The sequence below is a fragment of the Vicia villosa genome, linkage group LG1, assembly GCF_029867415.1.
Source record: "Vicia villosa cultivar HV-30 ecotype Madison, WI linkage group LG1, Vvil1.0, whole genome shotgun sequence".
NCBI lineage: Eukaryota > Viridiplantae > Streptophyta > Magnoliopsida > Fabales > Fabaceae > Vicia > Vicia villosa.
This window is the reverse complement of record NC_081180.1, coordinates 53,033,329-53,048,106: the sequence shown is the minus strand read 5'-3', so window position 1 is coordinate 53,048,106 and position 14,778 is coordinate 53,033,329. Positions and strand designations below refer to the sequence as shown.

Below are 14,778 nucleotides of genomic sequence, written 5' to 3'. Positions count from 1 at the left end.
TAATGAATGTTTCTGGGCAATTAGTTACCTGTTTGCGTGGCTATGGTGCGATCGGCCATGGACGAAGGTTAGGTTTTTGCTTTTAGGGTTTTTCATTGCAGAAGCAATTAGGCCTAATTGACGCCGTGGTTAGGTTTGGGAGAACAAGACGAGCCCGACTGTGCTTTCCTTTTTTATTTTTGTGGCCTGTACGCGATTATGATGATTACAGGTATAAGGGCTACGAAATACTCATAGCCAAATCGTAGCAAATCTGTTGCAGGTTTTCTGCTCTTCAGTGAAGAAGACGATAACGTGTCGATGCGCTATTCGTCCATTCAAATTTCGCGCGCAACTTTTGTGTCTATCCATTTGTTTTTTATATTTTTTGAGGTGCGTGGAATGGACAACATAAACGATTAGCTGAGGTGGTTAACAAAGCGCGCTGTTCACATAAGGGTTAGGGGTTCGATTCCTCATCCCAACATTATTTTTATTGAAATATCATATTCCAGATCTCATGCATGCCTGAAGCGAAGGACCATGATGCACCTTCATATCAAGGACCTAGAATCATTCCCAAGATAGATCCAACGTCTGCCAGGACGCATAACCATGGTGTTCCTTCAAGGCTCAACCACACCTGAATATACACGCTAAGTCCCAATTTCTTGTATATTTTATTGCATAAATTTGTTTTATTTATTTTCTTTTATTCTTTTTATTTGTTTAATAAAATTCTTTCAACTAAAAATTCTTTTAACCTTTTGTTTACATAAAAAACATTTATAACTTTTATTTTATAATTTATTATTTAATTTATTTTAATTATTAATAATAGTTTTATTTGATTCAAAGTTTAAATAGACTTAATTGCTTAATCATTTAATTAATTATAAAATGTTTTTATTAATTGATATTAGGTTTAAGTAATTTAATCAAGAATTTTATTTTTTTTCGCTGATTTAATTAATTAGGTTGAAAACCAATAATTAATTAATTTGGTTTTATTCTATTAACTATGGTTAACTTGTGCCCTAATCAGGGTTTACGAAGAACACACCTACACTAAAATAAATTTCTTTATGTATTCTTCCAGGGCTGCTTCTCAAATACACTCCGAACTACGCGCCTTGCCTTCCCGAAGCTAAGTCCCTACTCTAATTGTTTTTTTCTTTATATATATTTAGTTGCCTTATAAAATTAGGGTTGAATCCTTATAAGTCACTGAACTATTCTACACTCACGCGCTTTATCTCTTTTGCCATTTTTTTCAAGATTAACCCCGAGGCTTCCTCCGGCTGCCAACCATGTCAGATCAAATTCGAAGATAAGTGCCTATTTTTTGTTTATTTATTTTTAATTTCTTTATCTTTTTATTTTTAGGGTTAGCAATGTTCGCCTCCGAACTGATAATGCACTCACCTTATTTTTTGTTTGCCATTTTTCCCACCTTTTCAGGGTTTGCCAATTGCCAAAGCGACGAGTATCGGTAACCCTAAACCCTAAACTCTAATATCTTCTGTTTTTAATTGTTATTTATTATCCCGCTGGTTTCAATTCCCCTCTCCTCCGCTGGTTGCAATTTCCCTTCCCCCATTATTATTGTTAATATTAATTGTTATGGTTAGTAATCCTAGGGAGTGCAACTTGTTAATTGAATTAGAATCACCTATTTACAAGATAATATAACTGAATATAATCACGTGATTGGTGCACACACGCACATTTTTGGGTAAACCCCTCTGTTGCCTGTTGCCTGTTGCCTGTTGCCTTGTTGCCTGTTGCCTTGTGTTTTTTTGCAGAATAGTCAGTCCCTCGAATACGAGGATACCTCAGCCCTGTTGCCTCGATTAAAGATCATGGTCCCTAATGATGCTGCCTTCGGTACACTAAAAAATGATCTCGACCCTCGGAAGTTGCCTACGAAAAGGCTGAGGTATCCTCGAGTTGCCTAAACGAAAGGCTATTCTGATCCTTCCCTTAGACTACCTGCCTCTCTATGGCATGGGTCAGTCTTATGGCGAACGATAATGCGATGACCCGTTTACATTCAAACGAAAGGCTTCCTGCCCTCTCATGGCATGGATAGACCCTTTCATCCTGAAAGGCTAAAAGAAACCTATCATCTAAGTTTAAGGTAATTGCCCCTAATTGCTTTGCCTTGCTCTAAAATTTGTATATTCTTTCTCATAATCCTTCAAAAGGGCTACGCTCATTTACGAGCTAAAGTCCCTATTCTTTTTCTTCTACATTTCTTTTCAAACAAAGAGCAAAGCAATTAAGAGCCCATGGAAAACCATGGATGCAAAGGGTGCCTTACACCTTCCCTTTGCATAATTACCCCCCGAACTCAGTTTTTTTATTTAAAAGGTTTTTCCTGTTCTTTTAGCCTTTCTGATTTAATTTGGATAAAATAAAAGTCGGTGGCGCTCTTGCTTAACCGCGACATTTCGATATAAAAGTCAGTTCACCGTATTACACTTGTTAAACTCAATGTTAGGGAATTATGTCATGAGGCCAAGGTTGGTCATCTCAAACTCCTTCATAAGCCCACTCTTGAACTTATAAATGCACTTTTGTCTTTGTTCGTAATCAATAAATTACCTACGTATAGACAAAGGATTATCACACCATGTTCTGATACACACTACTTTAAGTCAATCTCCTTTAAGGAACCATTTATCCTCTTGTTTCAATCTCTTGGAGCTTGTTTCAAACCACACGTGTTTCTCAACTTGTAGAACTTTGACTCTTGGTTTTTCAAAAAAAAAAAACTAGGGGGCTATTCTTCATAAATTTCATCTTCAAGTGGTCAGTTCAAAATTGCAGATTTGACATCCATTACATAGATGAACCAATTTTTCTTATTTGTAATGCCGACAATTATTCTAATGGTTTCAATTCTAGCAACCTGTGCAATTATTTCACCTTTGACATCCATTATATGCTTGATTATTTCACCTTTGACATTTGCCTTCACTTTGTACACCCATCTTACACCAATTGGCTTCTTCCCTTCTGCTAGATCAACTAACTCCCAAATGTTGTTCTTCTCAATTGGTTCCAACTCCTCCTTCATAGCACAAATTCATTTTGGATCACTCAAGGCCTCCTCTATTTTAATAGGTTTATATTCAACCATAAGTGCAAAATGGACGAAATCACCATCGTCATTGACTTTGTTATCTTGGAACAACTCACAATCTTGGAATCTTGGAGGAAAACCTCTTTTCAACAGGGGGCGTTTATGCAATATCAAATACTACAAAAACTAATATTTCACTAGTTTAACTGGTTGCACTTTTAGTGAAACCGATTGAACTCTGGTTCACCTCTTTAATTTTTTCGAAAATGATATCTCGACTGATCACAATCATTCTGTTTGCTGCATCATATAACTTGTAACCATCGATGAAATGACAGCCTTCAAGAATCATCATTTCTCCCTAGTCATCCAACTTATTTCTAACCTGCCCCGGTACATGTTGATACATTACCAAAAAAAAAACTCTCAGGAGGTTCAAATTTGGTTTAAATTTAGACCATGCTTCCTCTAATTTTATATTCTTAAGCTTCTTTATTAGACACCTATTCAACTGTGGACACATGCTTCTCACCATGTTCATAATCGACCAATTTTTCCTTTCGGTAACACTGTTTTGCTGTGGTGTATAGGGTGGTACTATCTCATGTAGTATCCAATCTTGATAAAAAAACCTCCCACAGTTATTTGAGACATATTTGCCTCCACCATCCGTTTTGAGAACTTTGAGCTTGTGACCGCTTTACCTTTCAACATGGAGTAGAACTTCTTAAACACTTTGAATACCTCATCCTTTCTCTTAATTAGGTATGTCCATAGTTTTTTTTACTATGATCATTGATGAATGTGACAAAATATCAACTACCACCAATCTAATCAACTTGCATTGGTCTACACATATCGGAATACACCATCTCAAGGTGACATTTGGTTCTAAAACATGCTCCCTTGTTGAATTTTTTCTTATGTTACTTTGCTTGCACACGTTCTTCACAAATTTCACCTGGTATTTTGATCAATGGAAGCCCTGTTATCATTCTTTTACTTTGCAAGGCATTGAGATATCCAAGCCGATAATGCCATATCCATTCTTCTCGACTAGCCGCTGTAGCAAGACACCTATACTCCATAATCTTAACCTTGAAATTTTTATTGGCAGCCATAGGAGCTTTTAGGATCAAAGCCTCATTTGCATCCCTAACGTGTAACACTTTGTTCTCCATGTGAATCTTGTAGCCCGTCTTAAGAAATTGGCAACAGTTAGAAGTTTGCATTTAATTTCGGGAATATACAATATATTATTTATCAAAGAATGTCTACCATCCCTTCTCTCGATCGATACATCACTGTTCTCTTCTACCGCTAGAGTGGTATCATTGGTGAACTTCACTTGCTCTTCAAGGCACGATTGATTGTAACAAACCAATATTTTCTCCCCTTCATATGCGTTGAACACCTCAACACCAAATACCATTGATCGCAACACTACAGTGCTACTTTCAATGTCACCATGGCGTTTTCTGCAGTATGCAACTGGTTCTATAAATTGTGCAACGGGTTGCACTTCAGTTGTACAACATTTTTAAACTTTTGTTGGTGATGTCTTGCACTTTGTTATTGTTGAATTCTTCCTTTGTGATCATGACCAAGAGTGTGTTCTCCTCATCGAACACTTGATCTAGGTTCATCTTCTTGGGGTTCTTTCTTGTTGGAATTGCATTCTATTGCAAAATGGCCAAGTTTTTGACAATTAAAGCATTGCACACTAATATTTTTTACCATTCTTCTTCCACCTCTACCCCTAAGATTTCCACCTTTAGAGTTGTTTGATTCAGCAGCTCTACTCCCATTATTTTCATCCTTTTGAAATGTTGAATTATTTGAATTTCTAGACGTTCTTCCTCCAAAATTTTGAAAGTTTCCTTTACCTTTACTCATATGACACTTTCCTTTCGCCTTCTTGTCTCTCTTACAATGAAACGGGATTGCAGAGCTATCTCCACCTTTGCCTTATCAACATTCCTTTCCTTCATTCTCCGCTCACGTGCCTCAAGAGAGCTCTGCAACTCCTCTTTGCTCATTATCATAAGATCCTTCGATTCCTCAATCGCTACGACTATGCTATCAAATCTTATCGTCAAAGAATGCAAGATTTTCGTGACAACTTACTGCTCCGTGATTGTTTCTCCACATGCTTTTACTTAGTTTACCAAGCGAGTAATTCTCGTCTTGAAATAGTTGATTATCTCCTTTTCCTCCATTTGAATTAAATCAAGCTGAGGTTTGTGAGTTTGTAACCTCACCACTTTTGCCTTGTCAGCCCCTATGTATGCTTTCTCAAGAACCATCCACGCTTGCTTTGATGATTCACAATCACCGACATTCTAAAAAACAACGTCTTCAAGTCTTTCTTATTTTCTTCCTTATGTGTACCTCGTTGTGCATCTGTTGTACCTTTGACAAGAGGATTCACACCGTTTTTGTTCACTTCAAGAACATCTTGTTAGCCAAACAACACCTTCATTTGCTTGTATCAATTGGCGTAATTCTTCGCGTCAAGGATGGGTAGGTTTGTTGGGATTCTTTCACTGGATACTAAATTCATGTTACACACTAAGTGTTTGGTGGATCGAACCAAACTCTTGATGCCAAATGCTAGAACTTGGAACTATAAGATTGGTGAAAATAGAGTAATTAAGTGTGGAGATGGAGAGGGAGAGAGAGAGAGAGAGAGAGAGAGAGAGAGAGAGAGAGAGAGAGAGAGAGAGGGAGAGAGAGAGAGAGTAATCACTACAAGAAAACATCAAATTATCCAGGTGATTTTGCTAGGTGATAATCACCTCGCTAAGTAACACACTTGCGGGGTGCTTTACACCTCATAACGCAGTTTTTTTTATAAAAAAATGTTATATGTTTTTCTATCTTGCAACAGTGAGTGAGAAATTCAAAAATTTTGAAAATAACTTTGCCAGGTAATAGCCACCTCGCAAGTGTTTTTGAAAATTTTGGGGGAAATTAAAAGCAATATTTACTGTGTGTTCAGGTTGGCAGGTGAACGTTGCTTGCAAGCTCCAACGTCATTAAACTTTGCCAGGTGATATTCACCCCGCAAGTGTTTTTGAAAAACATAGGGGGAATATAAAAGTTGCTTTTATTGATTTGGTCAGAGTGCATGTGAACGTTGGGTGTGCTTTTATGACACATACACTGCGGGGTGCATTCCACCTCGCAAGTCCCATCGGTAATAACTTTTGCAGGGTTAAATGCACTCCGCAAATGTTTAATAAATATTCCACATTTCACGTTACTCTTCACATTGTGAAATCAAGCTTCCTAAAGAGTTTTGATGAAGACAAACCACCAATGATAGCAAAATATAATGGCTCAAGTAAAGACATCAAAATTTAAGTCAAGATATCAAAGACACATCAAGTTATCAAAGGTTTGAAGTCTTGAAGAAATTACTTGTTATGGACATATCACCTTTTGATGTATAAGGGTTTCAATCTCTCACTTTTGCATACAAGTGTTCATTCTTAATGCCATGACTTGTTACAAGTCTTTATATTTTCATTCACAACCTTTTTCTCAAAGTTTTTTATAGAAAATTTCAAAATTGGCTTTGGATAACCAGTTACCAAGTTACGGGAACCGGTTACCCATCAAACGTTTGAAAAATAAAAAAGGTTCTGTTTCAGGGGAACCCGGTTACCAAGTTACGGTAACCAGTTACCCAAGTTCAAATTTCAAAAAAAAAATTGTACTTTATAGGTGGAACCCAGTTACCCAATTAAGGTAACCGGTTACCACTGAACCAATGTGTCTTTTTGCTCTTTTAGAAATCTGAAAAAGGTGTGTTTTATATTTCTCCCTTCATGGCATCTCTTCAACTCTTTATACCTTTTTGAAAGGCTTTTTTTAGAGATCTATATAAACCAAATATCTTTCAATATTTATTTACCTTCTTCAATTTTCAATTCACAAATTCTTGTCCCTCTAACTTTCAAAATCTCAAGTGTGTTACATCAGAATTTTTTATTGAAACTCTTTATACACATTCTAAGTTTCATATCATCCTTGTGAACACTTGTATACAACATTGAGAATTGCTCTACTTGAATAAGAAGATCAATCTAGTATTGATTCATTACTTGTAAAATTCAAAAACTCAGAAAATTCATAATTGATTATTTGTAAACTTGCTATTCAGGATTGTTGAAAGCAAGTGTGTGCATTAAAGAGGATTGTTCTTCTTGCACTTAGTGTTGAAGATCTTAAAGGTTTTAAGAGCCTTTGATATTTCTATATGTTAGATAGTAAAGCATCACATTTGGTGTGGATAAGCTTGTACAATTATTCTAACTATAGTGAAATCTCTTTCGTGTTGAAAGGGGATTGGAGTACTCTCGAATTGTGAGGGGAACCGGTATATATCGTTGTGTCGTTTATCTTTCCGCATTTATTGCTTTATCCTCACTTAACCAAACCACAAAAATAAGAACATACATATCTCTAAAACCAGAAGAATTTTAAGAACCTAATTCACCCCCTCTTAGGCTCATTTCATACTTACACACATGTCCCAACCTATTCAATTTATTTCTCTCTCATTTCCTTCACCTACTTCTCACATCTCCCAACATACAACTTATCTTTCTCATTTCCTTCACTTACTTCTCACATCTCCCAACTATTCAACTTATCTCTCTCTCATTTCCTTCATGTTGCAGAAATTTTTTTCTCAGCAAACACTCAAATATCTTCACGTTACTTCTCACATCTTTCATTTTTAACACAAACAAAACTTCAATACTCAAATATCCTGCTTGATTTAGATTTTCTTTCAATTTTTTCATCAAAGTCATCTACTATAAGGTACACATATGAAATTAATTTTTTATTATTTGATATTGGGTTGTATGAACTGTTTAGATTATGTCTTTTTTAGTGAAGTTTATATGATAAAAATAATGATGGTTAAATTTGTGTATAATATGTTAAAAAATTTGTGATAATTTTATTCTGATATTGTATATTAATTTGTTTAAATGATGGAATATATGTTTTTGTTTTGTTAGTTACAATGTATGTTTTTAGAATAGGTAAAAAAATTTAGAAACATTAACAATAATTTCTGTTTTTAAGTTTGGTAATAATAATTTCTTTATGTTTAATATATGTATATATTTTTTTCTTCGTTTTTTTAGAAAAATAAATTATTAAAACAGAAATAAATATATATATATAATATATATTTAAAAACTGAATATTATATTTATAAATAAAAATAATATATATTTAAAATTGTATAATATATAAGGATTGTTATTTTTTTTAAAACGAAGTATTATTATTTTTTATAGAAATGAAATATTATTAGGATATTATAATTTTTCTAAAAACGAAATATTATTATTTTTTGTATAAATGAAATATTATTTTTATTTTAGTTTTTGAATATTCAAAGTTTGTTAGGTAAAATTTATTTCGCAAGTGACTGAACATACTGCTCTGAACCAACTGTGCCACCTGCTCTGAACAACTATTTCACATGGAATGCGTGTTGTATGCAAGTCTTGGAAAGCGTGTTTGCGGGGTGAAAACCACCTGGCAAAGTTGCGTGGTAAAAACTAGAGCTGGCAAAATGGGCCTAACCAACCGGGCCGGCCCGAAAGCCCGCAAAAAATTGCGGGTTTGAACAAATAAATTAGAGCCCGTTTATAATCCGGGCCTTTAAGCCCGACCAGTCAAAAGCCCGATGTTTAACCGGGCTAGCCCGACCAGGTTGCGGGTAGCCCGTTCATTTAATTTTTTTAATAAAAATTTTAACTAATTATATTAATAATTTCCATACTATATTTTAATAACGAATTTCCATACTAATTTGCATAATATCAGTTCTAAAAATCTCCTAACCTAAAATATACACGTTAAACTGATAATTTAAATGAATATTATTTTATATGTTAAACTGATAGTGTTAAACTGATAGTTCATTTATATTTTAGTGTTAAACTGATAGTGTTAAACTGATAGTGTTAAACTGATAATTTCCATACTAATTTTATATTTTAGTGTTAAACTGATAGTTCATTTAATTTATATGTGTTAAACATATATTATTTTATATTTTATATGTTTCACACATATTAGCACTTTAGAAATGAAAAGATTTTTCAAATTAAGTAGTATCACTTTCTTTATTTTTCAATACAGTTTTTTCTCTTCAACTTAGCTCTCAATGAAATAATGTATACTACCTACTGCTATCCAATATTGCCTTCCTCACATTAAAGTGTGTTTACTTGTGTCTACATTGGTGTTTTAGAACTCATATTAATTGTAATCTTTGTCAATTGTCAAGTAGTAAATACTCCTTCCTAAATTCATATTCTCAAATTAATCCAAATATTTTGACTAGTGTAATGAAATGAATGAAATAGAATGATACTATTTTAGTTTATGATTTACTATTATTTATATTTATTTTTAAAAAAATCATTTTTTAATTTATAAAAATAATATTAAATATAATCCGGGCCGGCCCGAATAACCGTAGCCCGTAAAGGGCCGGACTTGAACAACTAAATTATAGCCCGTTTAAATTCCGGGCTTTTAAGCCCGGCCCGCTAAAAGCCCGAACCCGTCACGGGCCGGGTAGCCCGTTTTGCCACCTCTAGTAAAAACCACCTAGCAAAGTTGCGGGGTGCATATTCCCTTGCAAAAAGTTGTGACTAACGTTTTTGCCGTGTGATTGTACCACCTCGTAATTGTTGCGTTGCAGGGTGATATTTGCATTTGCGGGGTGGTTTTCACCTAACAAATTTGAGTCTTTTTTAGTGAATTGAGACTGAAAAGTATAGTAGTTTTCTCATAAAATATCCCAAAAGTTTATACAATAATACAAGAGATAAGTTACAATTAACTCCAAGTCTACAACTGTTTGTATTTTGCTTCTATTTAACATTTTACAAAGGAGTACAAACGTTGAATAAAAAATGCAACCAATTGCACTAATTCAATTCTTAACATGTCTAGGGATGGACAATCGGTCGGTTCAGATCGATTTTGGATCAAAAATATAAATCTGATGCAAACCGCAGTTTCATTCTCGAAGGTTCGATTTCGACCGATAAATTTTTTTGGTTTTTGATGGGTTCGGTTAAATCGATTTGGCAGGTAAATCGGTCGGTTTAATATATATCGGGATAAATTTATATAAAGGCTCATTTTTTATAAAATTCACCATATATTTATTTATTTAAAAAAATCTATCAAAATTTATTTTTTTATCATTAAAATAAAAGTTATTTTTTCGTGATAATATTTTCAATATCATTTGACATTAATTTGATCATTATCATATTTTAAACCACAAATTAAATAACACTCATAATTTAATATTGCATGTTTTGTATTTTTATAAGTATACAATATCATCCTTAAATTATAAAAATGATAATAACTTGAAAATATTACGATCCTCATAAATTTTATGATGAGTAGGTCTTATAATAATAAACATAAATATTCATCGAATTCGATTGGATTCGATTTTCGACGAATTTAAAATAATCATCTGAACCTAACAGAAGCAACCCTATATTATCCAAATTAAACGATCAAAACAACCCGACACCCGACTGTTCCGATCAGTTTTTATAAAAAAGACATGTCAGTTGGTTTTAACGGGGCTGTTCAAATTTGTCGAGCCATGACCTATATTATTAAGGTGGACATTCCGGTACCTTTAAATTTGGTTGGATACCAGTACCTTCCTCCAATCAAACGAAGATATTCAACGCCACGTCATTTTTTAATATTATTTTATTTTTAAAAATTTAAATTTTAAATCAATTAACACTAAGGATATCGTTACCTAAGACCATCTTCAATGGTAGTTTCTCCTATTGAGTTCTCCACCTGTACCATTAATTTAATAATTAAATATTTAAAAAATTTGCCATGTCATAATAGAGTTGCATTGCAATGCAACAACTAAAAGATTGTAGTACCCAATCAAATCAAGTTATGAGGTAAAGTTGTGGGACCCATATCAGATTTTTATTAAAGTTAAAATTAAAATTAAATAAATTCTTTTAATATGATGTGGCTTAGTGGGTCCCATAAAAAACTCAAATGTATTGGAGATGCTCTAACTAAAACCAAAGGGTACCAAATAATTTATCTATTATTAAACACATAAAATTTGTCACGTGAATATTATGCTGATGTGTGAGTGCGTATAAGGTGGGTGGCGTGAGAGGGCAGGTGAGTAAATATTGTACTTTGACAGCGATGAGGTGATATAAGAAAAATCTAAAACAGATTTCATTACTGCCATTCCACCTGACAAAATGAAAACAATAACAAACCGTGTTGTTTGAAGACAAAATTTTAAATGGTGAATTCTTATCTACCCAACTCAAAAAGTTGGGTAAGGTTACCTCCTTTGTAAAATGCTTTGAAAATGACAAATATTTGTAGTATTTTAATAAATAATTAAATGTATTAAATGAGATGGAATTATGTGATTGGTTGGAGGTACACTACTCATCTTATTGTGATGGGTAGAGAAGTTGTCCCCATTTTAAATACCCTACTAATATAGTTTAACATTTCTATAAGATAATATATAGTTAGGGCGTCACACACAATCGAATAACATGATATTGTCATCTATCAAATTTAAATGATAGATATCGATATTATTAAACTAACACTATTATTATTTAGATTTCAACTTAGAATATAATAATAGTAATAATAGCAAGCATGGTGGGAAATATATTTAACTATAAGTATTTTGATATAAACTCCTCAACAAGCAGAAAACAGAAGCTTCATAGTTAAAGATAATATCAAAATGGGAGAAAGTGCAACATTGGATCTTCCTATTATAGACCTCTCTTCACCTGATCGTATTTCCACAGCAAATTCCATCCGTCAGGCATGTGTTGAGTATGGATTCTTCTACCTTGTCAACCATGGTGTGGATGATGATTTTCTGAATCAAGCGTTCGAGGAAAGTGCGAAATTCTTCTCACTACCCATCCAGCATAAAACTAAGTTGAATCGCAAGGAGTATAGAGGCTATACTCCTCTATATGCTGAAAAACTTGACCCTACTTCACTCTCCAAAGGTGATCCAAAAGAGAGCTATTATATTGGTTCTTTAGCAGATACCACTAGTGCTAGTCTCAATCAATGGCCTTCTCAGGGTATGTATGGTTTTCCTTTTTGCTCATCATTTGTTCTTACTTTTTACATGACCTTAATTAATTCTGGTAATGACACTTCAGATTTACTGCCAAATTGGAAACCAACCATGGAATCCTTATTTTGGAAAATATTGTAAGTTTTGTGACCCTGATATAATGTATTTTTTTCTCTAAATTACTAAATAACATGAAGTATTTCTTTAATTGTTTTTGTTATGTACATGGCACAGATCAGCTGGCCAAAAATTGTTGTCTGTAATTGCTTTGTCTTTGGATCTTGATGAAGATTACTTTGATAAGATCAATGCCTTAAGCAAACCAGAAGCTTTTCTTCGCCTTTTGCGTTATTCAGGTGAATTGGGATATTGTGGTGCCTCTCCTCATTCAGATTATGGTATGATCACTCTCCTAATGACCAACGGTGTTCCAGGATTGCAGGTTCTCATTTTCTCTTTAGCATAACTTATGTTTTAAGTTAGTATTTTCGTAATCATTAATTTAAGAATTTATATTTAAAGATATGCAAGGACAAGTTGAAGCAACCACAGGTTTGGGAGGATGTGTCTCATGTAGAAGGGTAAGTTCATATAAGAACTTCGTAAATAATAAGTCCTTGTAAACCAACTTAGTTATTAGATATGCAGACACATCCGACTGCAGAAGCACGAGTTCAAACTCACGACATTTTGCATATATTATGTCTGTTTAGTTGATAACTGCGAAGGTGTTTTATGTTTGTTTATGCAGGGCCATAATTGTGAACATTGGAGACATGATGGAAAGATGGACAAATTGTGTATATCAGTAAATTCCATCATCCAACAACTTTATAAGAGTATATGATTTTTATAAAAGGTTTTATATCATATGATTCTCAATTTTTGCTATTATGATCACTATTGCAGGTCAACACTTCACAGGGTGATGCCAACCGGAAAAGAACGCTATTCTGTAATTATTACTACTAACCATTAGATTATTGGCGTGATTTGTATACACATTGATTTCCATTGAAATATAAACGATGATATTATATGCACTTTTGCAGGTGGCTTTTTTCATGGATCCACCGTCTGATTGTATAGTAGAATGCTTTGAAAGTTGCTGCAGTGAATCATCTCCACCCAGGTAAAAAAAATCTAATCTAATTAAGGTCTCCATTGAATAAAATGTCTAATACTAATGTAAATATTAGTCACAATAGTTAATTAGACTAATTAGTTTTTCTCAACATTTCATTTTGTCTCATATATCAATGATATTACATTTATCATAATATACTCTCTATTTTATTTTTCATTTATCATATGATATGACAAACAAAGTGTAACATCATCTCATGTTAAAAATGTTATCTTCTTCACATGATTGTGATTTCTATAAATAATATATATGACACATTTTTGTTTTCTTTCTTCTTTAATCATCTATTATTGTCTTACTCTTCTAGCCCCTCATTGTTTAAAAGAAACCAATTTTAGTCCCTACACACTACATGTGTTTTTCTTTAATATTTTTTTATCTTGATTGAAAGCTACATATATATAAATTTGATAATGTTATAAGGTTTTGTGAAATGTGTTGTGTTGCAGATTTCCTCCAATACGTAGTGGGGACTACTTGAATGAGAGGTTCAAGATGATATATGGTTCTGAAAAGGAACTTAAAAGCTCTATCCACTCTAACAACTAAAGTTTGAATATATAATAAGCCTACATGCAAAGTGCATGGGGACTAAATAAATTTGCAAAATCTTCTCTGTTGTTTGTTGCCATATCATTTCGAGCTTGGTATTGTTATTGTTGTTTGTAAACAAGATATTGTTGTTTTTATGTATTAAAAAAATTGATGTTATTTGTATAAATAATTTGGCCAATTTATTTTTAATGACATGGATAAGAATAAAAAATTTATTTTATTGACATGATATACATGACTTGAATAATTAATTAATATTATTGTACCTAATAAATTAATGATTTATACATTTTTTTTAGACTTACCATTTGATTCAATATCAGCCCAACATTCAAAATTCTATTGAGAAAGTATATATTAGCTTTATAAACACTAAAAGTGTGTTTGGCTGAAACATTTTAACGAAGAAAAATATTTTTTTAGGGAATTCAAGGCGTGTTAATTTATTTACCTTTAAATTTAGTAAACAAACGCTAGTCTTTCAAAATAAATGTATTTTGGTTATTCACATGATCGACTAGATTGATCCTAGAACATGTGCTTTTATTTTTATATTATGTTATTTGAAACTAATAACACTTGGACAACATTCATACTTTTGAATATTGTATGCTCTAATCTAAGTTAACTTAAAGTAACTTTATAGAATTTGTAAAGAAATGCAGTAAAAGCAATTGAAAGTAAATTGCAAGAAGTTAATAAATTCTAAAAATATAAAGTAAATTGCAATTGAATAAGTATGGTGTTTATACATACATTTCTCAAGGACTCTTTATCAATAACGCAGATACTTTGAGTATTTGTGAGATTTTGTAGAAATGAATGAACACACGG

At 32.9% G+C, this 14,778-nt stretch overlaps 1 protein-coding gene across 1 annotated transcript; it reads left to right on the top strand.

The window, feature by feature from the left end:
- The first annotated feature begins 11,831 nt into the window (after window positions 1-11,831).
- Window positions 11,832-14,167, top strand: LOC131606347 (2-oxoglutarate-Fe(II) type oxidoreductase hxnY-like). Its single transcript, XM_058878597.1, has 8 exons — window positions 11,832-12,246; window positions 12,328-12,379; window positions 12,477-12,684; window positions 12,765-12,823; window positions 12,994-13,050; window positions 13,152-13,197; window positions 13,295-13,374; window positions 13,839-14,167. The coding sequence occupies exons 1-8, from the start codon at window positions 11,892-11,894 to the stop codon at window positions 13,936-13,938; spliced, it is 957 nt and encodes a 318-aa protein (XP_058734580.1). The 5' UTR covers window positions 11,832-11,891; the 3' UTR covers window positions 13,939-14,167.
- The last annotated feature ends 611 nt before the right edge of the window (window positions 14,168-14,778 follow it).